Below are 9,186 nucleotides of genomic sequence, written 5' to 3'. Positions count from 1 at the left end.
TCTTCAGTCTGTGATGAAATCCAAATAATCGGCAAATTAGTCTGAAATCAATCTTTCCAGTTACAGTAAATGAATATGCAAGCAAAATACACACAGGCAAGAAAACATACTTATTTAGCACTGTTTAGACGTAAGTTAAAATCTGGTCTACATCATCTAAACTCTGTGAGTGATGTTGTCATGAAGATAACATCTTAAAACAGTACTTAATCTGTTCAAAATCTGTCAGTATACTAATGTGCTGGGGTCAGAAAAAAATCCTATGTACATGAGTGAATCTCTTGTGGTTACATTTTTTGCATAGATATGATACCTGAAGCAGATATCATTTTAGTGGCACTTCAAATAAATACATCTTTCACCAACAATACAGACCACAGTAAGCAGTGTAACCAAGGTGTAGACCCCAAAGGCTTGTTTGGTCATTCAAAATGACAGTCAGGAAAGATAAACCAAAAGGCGAAGGCAGACAAACAGGTAGAGAAGGCTTTGAGGCACAACAGAAAATCAGAAAACTATGACTAGTATGTGCAGGCAGGAAGAGAATGAACTTGCAAAAGGCAAATACATACTGAGGGCATCGGGTGAGCGGGAGAAGAGAAATGACCACTCAGTCGAGAGGCACTGACCTGAAGAAGCTCCACTCACTCCATTGTGAGTTATAAAGAGCATCCTTAGCTCGGACGCAGACAGTCTTAGCTTTGCGCTTGACCTCAAAGCTACACACGTCTGTAGAGTGGACTGTCAAGGTCTAAGAAATTTAAAAAATTAAAAAGATATGTCACTAAAATTAGGCAACATCTACCTTCTCCTTACTATATTGAACCACCAGGAACTCTGCTTTAGTTATTTCTTAATTAATTTCCATAAAATTCACATTACAGTTATTAGCTGCTCTTACCTTTATGGCTTTTGAGTCAGTGCATGGGTTGCTACACCTTTTGCATCCCCTCCTGAGTTGTGTAATCTGGAAAGTAAGGGGGAAGTAGGAGTAGGGACTGCTCCAGGAGCTTGGGTAAGTCCATTTTATCATCGTTGCATTGATCTTACTGATTTCCACCTTGTCAGGTTTCACTATTGAGGGTGAAAGCAAAAGATAAAGCAAAAAGAAACATGAGATCATACTTCTTCTACTTTAACAAAACTCACACATTGAGCTGTTTACAGTTGATGTCTCACCTATCTTTGACAGATGAAAGTGTTTAGAGTAGTGCTCCACCAGGAAAAGTTCTGTCTTCACATAGACAGTGATGTGGATTGGCTGGCTCTCCTCAGCGTAGGGGCAATGCTGCTCATCCAGGCAGGAGATCCAGTTACCTGCCCTGTCCACTGAACAGCTGAAGTTTCTGTGACTGGAAGAGCATGTCCAGTGCTGACCACTCGTATCCACAGAACACTGGGTGTCACCGTCATCGGAAATACTGTATATATATGAGAGAGAGAAAACGGTCTTAAATTCCTTGTTTTCCTTCTTTGTGATTGTCTTGTCTTTTATTAAGAAAAAAAAGATTTTATAGTTTTGGCTCAAGTTTTTTAGCAAAGTTTGAACAACTTCCAAGCTACAGAAGCAAAATATATATCATCAACTGTATAATTTTTATATGAAATCGAGTCACAAGACGTGACCATAATCCTTACTGTTACTCTCAGTAGTGACATGAGTCTGAAAACTATGTTATTGTTGGACAGAGAGAGTTTCCACAGTTAGAAAGCTTACCGTCGAGCTCTGATAAATGTTACTTTCCCAACTCGACTTCTGTGCCATGTCCAAGAGCAGCCGAACTCTCCGTTGTAATTCTGAGCAGAGCACTTTAAATAATCCTCTGCTAAGAGAAGAAAATAGTGAGTTAAGTTTTTTTTTTTTTTTTTTTTTTTTTTTGGGGGGGGGGGGAGATACATTTTCCCAAATTTTAGCAGCTGTGATATTTTAAATCAGACTGTACCTTCGTCTCTTTTCACCAGAATCTTCCTCATCTTGGTTTGGTCTTCTTGAATCAGGACCACAGTGTAATTGAGGAATGATCCATCCTTGTTGTAGCAGGTGTAGTTGCCCCCTCCTAAGCTACCCTCCAGCGTTATCATGTACAAGTTCCCTCTCTGTGTTTCCTCCACTCCATTCTTCTTCCAAAATATATCCTGACCCTTGTCATCTCTCCTCATCAGCTCCTCTGCAGAATCCAGGCAGTTCAGAGGTTGCTGGCCCAAAGAACCATCCACCTCTACAACCAGAACTGAAATAGCACAATACAGTAGAGGAGGAATGAGGTTAAGGGAGGATTATTTCAACTTTGAGTATAATATGTTTTCGTGAAGATCATACATACTGTTTGGCAGGAGAGTCTGGTGACTTGGGGATTTTTGGTAACTGAATTGTAGAAATGTGCAAATGATGCCCACTACAAAGAAATTCATCTGGGAGAAGGAAAAAAAAACATATAAAAAACCCCCAAAACAATAGATGTTGTATTATCAATAGACAACATAATGAGTTAATAGGACAAAAAGTCATACAATTTCTGTCCTAATTAATCCATATATTAATTTAAGTCCATTAATTCACCAAGAAAATAATAACGCAACAGTATAATAGCAAATTAATTGTTCAGAACAAAACCCAAAGAAAAAACAAGACATCACAAAATTTGAGTCAAGCTTACAATATTATCATATGGTCATGTTTCTACATTACCACCAATTATTATCAATTGTGTCAATATACATATGATCAAAACAAAGACACAGTTTAAAATCAGTGCCTCTCAAAAGCAGGAACAGTTTCCATCTAGGTGAACTATGAAACTTCAAACAATGCCAAAAACTTTAAAATGAACTCCCATCGGGTTCAATTCAGTCTCGAGAAATATAATAATTTTATTATTATTTTGAATGTGCAGTAAAAACAAAAAATGTAAGAACATATTTTCATGTGATTAATCTTTTATCATACTTGCATCAACTATCCATCTTAAAAAACATCTAGATAAAAGTGAAACCAGTTAATTAACAATATGAACCATTTAGTTCATAATAGCCTATTTGGTTAGGAACAAGTCTGGTTAATAATCACAGATACATATACATACATATATAAACACATATTTTTTTTATTATCCATTTTTTAAAAACCAGGAAGAAAGAAATACACATTGTTCTGTTCCTTGCAGAACAACGTATAGCATCTGTTCCTCCTTTTAAAGGTAAGCAAGCAACACCAGATTAACCATCAAAGTCATTATAGAGACTTACCTTGGCGTTAATGTCCAGAATGAAATACTGGCGATCCTGTGTGACTTTTATGTGAGTGACTGACATTTCAGGGACAAATTCCCCAACATCGCCTAGAATAGAAAAGTCCAGAGGAACTTCACTTTCCAGCTAGGCTGTTGTATGAGCAGAGATACTTAGCAGTCCTTTACTCACTTCCACTTCCACACTTAATGCACTTCACTGACTAATGCAGCAATTTTAAATCACCCTTTACATACTGAACTATATAACTCTGGAAGTACTTGGCTTTTTACCCTTTAACATTTATATTGTTTGTTAGCTGTAGCTGTGCAGCACTGCTTCCCTCTCATCTTTCGTATTTCAGTTTCAGTTTCTTCTTTGCCAATACCTTTTTTCTGACAGACACCATGAAGGGTGACACTTAGTTGTGACCAATATTGCCAAGCCTTCTGAAATGCCTCAGCACCCTGTTGCACAGTCCCAGCAGGGGTTTTTGTTTGCTTGTTTGTATTTTTATTCTCTCTCATGAAAAAAGAAAGAGAGAGAAAGAAAGGATAAATAATAACAAAACAAAACTGAATCCCCCATGAGAATATGACATATTCCCATGAGAATATAACATATAACATATTCCCATGGAGTAGTCTTTATAGCATAGCATATAGATACACCAAGCCTTGTTAACCTGCATGCCATTTAGCAGTATGTCATCTTTAAAACAGGTTTGACAAATCAGACATCACTTTTGTATGTCAGGTTTATTTATAGCCAAACAAAACCCTGCCTGAAAAGACATTGTAAAAGTGAGATAGATGTATACTCTTTACTCATGGCTCTATTGCTCTATTAGGTCTGATAGACATGGATCATTTTGGAGGTGATGATGATGTATTTATTGTAATGAAATTAAACACATGGAGAAAGCAAGGTAAGCCAAAACACAGCAAGAGTAGGATAAAAAAATCACAATGGACAGCAAATTGGGCGATGGAAACTTAGATAAGAAAAACAAAAACAGACATGAGCAGATTAGGGTGTGGGAGTTGGCTCAGCTATGGGGACAAACACTATAACACTAACAGGCCAAAAGTGAAGCCAAACCCTTCACGTCATTATAAAAGATTCACACTGGAATTTCTCTCATTGAGTAATTCTTTATTTATGTATTAAAATGAATTTTCGAGTCACCCACATCTCATTTTCTCTACATCTACCTGTTACTTCAGGTTTTGAGAGATAGGGTGGAATTTCTCTCTGGACTTTCCTGTTTTGCATATCATTACATCACTGTTTAGATCTTATATTCATATGTAACCTGGCAGCATGGATTAAAGTGATCATGATCAATTAATTACAGGTTTTTATGATTGTTTTATGGACAATGATCATTCCTGTCTTAGTGTTGTAGTCTATATAATGTCTGAAAATTTGAAATCATCATCTGTTTTTCAGGATAATCTGAGCTTTAACAGCAGGATTTCTTTAACCGCTAAAAAACATATTCAACATTGATTTATCAGTCAACCCAAACTGAAAATTATTAATAAATAAATAAATGAACTTTTAAAAAAATCATAAATTCTATTTAAAAACCAAAAAAGAGTAGGTTTTATCTTATAGATTATACATCAGTTTATACAAAGACGTTGGATTTTTTTTGTTCTCCTTTCCCAATGCAAAATGGAAGTGACAATGTGCATCAAGTGTCTCATTGACGAGGTAAAGTACACTACTTTATGAGAATTTTAGGAGAATTTCTCATAAGCATGACTTTGAACAGACAAGATTGTTTCAGAAGTTTGCTTCAGAAAATGACAAGCTGCTTTTGTCTAGGACAGCCCAGTGGTAAAACATACACACAGGGAAATTTCATAAATGATAAACAGTATATGTGATTGGTGTTTCTATTACATTACATTACTACACCCCCTTTATACCAGATAAGCCTTTATGGCTTTCTGTGGAGGGAGTTATAGGTGCAGGAGTTACATGTTTGGTGTCTAATTAGACCCAAGCAAAAGTAACGTCATTATACAGGACAACAGATTATATATTACTTCATGTGCGACTACATGAGTATAAAGTTGTACAAAAACAGCTGATATAATTGAGAAAACATGAACATTTCAGTATTTGGTTAATAACAATGTATTTACCGTAAAAACCGGTGTATAAGACGCACCTTTAACGCAATATTTTTCATTTAAAAGTGGGGTGCGTCTTAAACACCGGTGTGTCCTATTCACCAGTAAAATACAGAGAGAGGTTGGATCTGCATATGATTATAGGTATTTAAAGGGCCGTCTACACTAAGAACGATAACTATAACTTTGTTCTATAACTTTAAACATAATGATGTCAGCGTCTACACTTATTAACCTTTATACAGCGGTGTCAAGCACGCGCTGCACATTCCAGTTGTCTCGGCAGCTAATGAATATAGATAGGCTATTGATGACCCGTTAATGCTGTTAGTTGTACAGAAAAATGATTGTGTATTGATCAGAATTAGAAGTTGTGATGTTTCAGTATTTACAAACCAAACTGACGTTGAAGCACGATGTGCAAAAGCGTGGCTCGGGTGCAGTAGTAGTAGTGCAGCTTTTTACGGTATGTGTCATTCCTGTATGTTTTGTCACTATCATTAAATGTGCATGCCCATTTTGTGGCAAAGGAAAACGTGTGCAGAGATGTCTGAGGAACCTTGTTAAGTAAAGGCCATCGCAACAAAAAAATACATGAGGTTAATTAAAGTGTAAATTAATGAATCTAACAATTTTAGTCCACAAAACACTTTTTATATAGTACTTATGGCTGACCACTAGATGGCCCAAGAGTGTTACAGGTGTTTGCCTTTATCACATTACAGTGGTTTCCATTTGAAATGAAAAGCTTTCCTACCAGTTGAAACAATAGCTCAGTTATTAAAACAGTGTGGTTTGATCAGTTATGCAATCAGCACAATCAAAGTAATATTAATACATCACACATACTATCACTCAAGTGACTTTCTTTCAGCACTGATTTAAATTTAATTGATTTCTGCTGGTGTCCTCAATTGTCATAACTCTGTTCTGCAGCTGTTGAGAATTACACGGCAATTACATGGGCAAGAGGCCGTGCATAGGCTTGTGATTTGAGGCTCTTCACCGGAATGTCTCCCAGATGCCCCAAAACATATAACAGCTGGAATGAAATCAGAGCAATGATCTCATCTGTGCGAGGGGATGGAAAATGGGCAAACAAAAGGAAAAAAGAGAAGACAGAAATGATGTAATGTGTGTGTGTTAGAGAGAGAGACAAGGAAAGAAGTGGATGGAGGTACATAAAGGTATATAAAGGTCAAGTCATATAAAATGGTGGATTTGCACACTGATCTATGGGCGCTTCTCTCTTATTGACAGAGCCCTTTGTGTTCCTGAGAAACAACAGATTTGTTCTCCAGTATGGATAGACCATGGTGGCATTTGATATGTTTTGGCAGGCTTTCCTATAGCTTAGTTCGTGTGTGTCTATCTCACTCTGTGTGTTTATGAATATTCTCCTTAGAATCTCCTAAAAAGATTTGTGGGGAAAAGAGAGACTGAATTTGTTTACAGATTCTCAGATTCGTGGAACTTTCTCCGAGGACAGGGATGTCAAATACTGTACTGTAGTTCCTGCTCTTAACATTCCTCTTAGCAGTGAACCACTCATCAATACAAAGCATGATTTATTGTCTTAATAACAATGAAGTCAAACTGTCAAGTGAGGAATTCCAGCATTGTGCTCTATTGTGTCTGAAAGCCATTCAAGTTTTGACTAAAGAGTGTTGGGGCAATTTACCTGAACATTGAGTTGATTCACTTGTTAGTAAACTTCACTGGCCTATTTCATTCCTATTAAATGCCTGTCATAAGGCATAAGGCTCGAGTGTAATCATTGTATTGAGTTGTTCTTTGCTGGAACATTGCACTTTAGCTACAGTATGTCTTCTTCAATTTTTGATTTTAGCCATGATAGTGGTGCATCTAGAAATGGCAACGTCAGTCTGTTGGTCTGTGGATCCACAGCTTTGGACCAGATTGAAATATGTGAACAATTTTTGAATGATTGCCTTTTACAGACACTCATGGTCCACAGATTACCTTTCCTTAATGTTAGTTTAAGGTGGATGTTTGGGATTTTTAGTGAAGTGTCTCACTAACTATTGGATAGGCAGCCATGAAATTTGTTACACACATTCTTAACCCCTTCAGGAAGAATTGTAATAACGTTGGTGATCCCTCAACTTTTTCTTCAGTCGAATTTTGTCCAATATTTTGGTTCTGTATATTGAGTGTATGGGCCGATGTTAGTATGCTAACATAGTAAGCATTGTATCTGCTTAACATCGATCTGTTAGCACTGGCATTGTGTGCATGTGCATGTTAATAGTAACATTTAGCCCAACAAACACACGGCCTGTAAACAATCAAACAAGAGTCACACTGAATTCTTGTTAATTGTGCAGAATCACCTTTGTGACCTTTGTATGAGAGAAGTGGATGCACTCAGCAACTATATTGTCCTTTTGCTCACTGTGCATTTGACATCCCAACAAAATGCTGTCGGATAGCACTTTCCATTAAAGTCTGCTGATTAATCATTCAGTTATCTACAATCATCAAAGATGCTTGCATTCACATTACACTCAGTCATCCTTAAATCAAAGTGGTTTGACAGTTAAACCATCTCTTGAAGACTCTTGCAGCAGGAAATAAATTCATTCAGTAAATAAGAGAGTTAATTGAGTTCAATAAGTTTTAATGGTATTCTACTGCTGCAGATGAATATTTATTAATGAAACCAACATATTTCACAGTGCCACAGTCTCTATCATCCTCTCTCAGGAAAATACAGGATGGTGCTGCACTGTTTATCGCTTATTCTCAGAGGAACAGGGTCACTGAGGGGTAACCTGCTGAAAAGAAGAGGTAGGTGGAGGGATTTTCTCTGGCATTATATCACCTTTTGCCAGACTGCCTACAAAGTTTGTAACATTGGAGAAAAGTCACTTAATTTAATTTTGGCACAATTTTTCACACATAGAGGAATCAAGCTTTTAAAAGATCAGTGTGATCAAAATTTCTATCAAAACTGCTTGATGGTTTGGCTTTATAAAGAGGTCCTTTGTGTGTAACAAAGAGTGACTTTCTTTGTCCCAGCATTCTCAAGGAGAACTGATGATTTTCTCAATAGACAAGAGAGGAGGAAGGGGAGCAATCAATCAAGAAATACATTAACACCAGAAAATGTTTAGGACATTGATTTTTTTTTCTTTTGTGCATTGAGGAGTAAGAGATCATTATGAGGAAAGGCACACTGCCATCATTGTCATAAAGACAGGAAGGAAAGGTATTCATTATTTCATAGTTGATATCTATCTATATATTCCAACTCATCTTTTGAATTGCCTTGGCTTTTCATGGAAATATGAAATTACAGAGATACATCATAACATATATTGTATATTCTTAATAAATGTATATATCAATCTTAAGGTTATGTTAATGTTCATATTATTGTTATTTTGTACTGTTAATATGTTTGGACAAATTGCATTTTGTTAGTTTGGCAATATTGTTCTCAAACTTTCATGCCAAAAAAGTGTTTTGAATTGAAATGAACTGAATTAATATTCATGGCAGGTAGCAATAGTTGGAATTACATTGTTGTAGTGTATAAATAATTCTAACGCTTGGATAATTTCAGTACTGGCACTAATGGCACTAAAAAAAGCAGGATTAGTTTCAGTGGATCACACTGGGCCATTTTATTTAAACTCTGAATGTCCTTCCTTATTCCCAGGAAGCATAGTTTTTCCTTTCTAAGAGCACATGGTGTGTGGGATATAACTGTAGTCTGTGGGTGGTACTGTGATAAAAAAATCAGTTGGTTCATGTACACTATGTTGTTGTTTCTGTCTGACAACTTTAT

General features: G+C 36.4%; 1 protein-coding gene across 1 annotated transcript; it reads right to left on the bottom strand.

Annotated features, from left to right (window-relative positions):
• Window positions 1-467: 467 nt before the first annotated feature.
• On the bottom strand, window positions 468-2,412 carry il12ba (interleukin 12Ba). Its single transcript, XM_053324335.1, has 6 exons — window positions 2,325-2,412; window positions 1,944-2,231; window positions 1,718-1,823; window positions 1,180-1,421; window positions 902-1,074; window positions 468-751 (listed from the first exon to the last, which is right to left on the bottom strand). The coding sequence occupies exons 1-6, from the start codon at window positions 2,410-2,412 to the stop codon at window positions 611-613; spliced, it is 1,038 nt and encodes a 345-aa protein (XP_053180310.1). The 3' UTR covers window positions 468-610.
• Window positions 2,413-9,186: the final 6,774 nt, after the last annotated feature.

Source organism: Scomber japonicus, chromosome 8 (assembly GCF_027409825.1).
Source record: "Scomber japonicus isolate fScoJap1 chromosome 8, fScoJap1.pri, whole genome shotgun sequence".
NCBI classification, from domain to species: Eukaryota; Metazoa; Chordata; class Actinopteri; order Scombriformes; family Scombridae; genus Scomber; species Scomber japonicus.
Note: the sequence above shows the minus strand (reverse complement) of the source record. Positions and strands in the feature narration are given on the sequence as shown.

Bases quoted from the DNA above. Each gene is read 5' to 3' on its own strand.
- il12ba (XM_053324335.1), bottom strand. From the start codon at position 2,412: ATGAATTTCTTTGTAGTGGGCATCATTTGCACATTTCTACAATTCAGT. The intron at 2,232-2,324 runs GTATGTATGATC...GTGCTATTTCAG, and splicing joins CCAGACTCTCCTGCCAAACA to TTCTGGTTGTAGAGGTGGAT. The intron at 1,422-1,717 runs GTAAGCTTTCTA...ATATATATACAG, and splicing joins ACATTTATCAGAGCTCGACG to TATTTCCGATGACGGTGACA.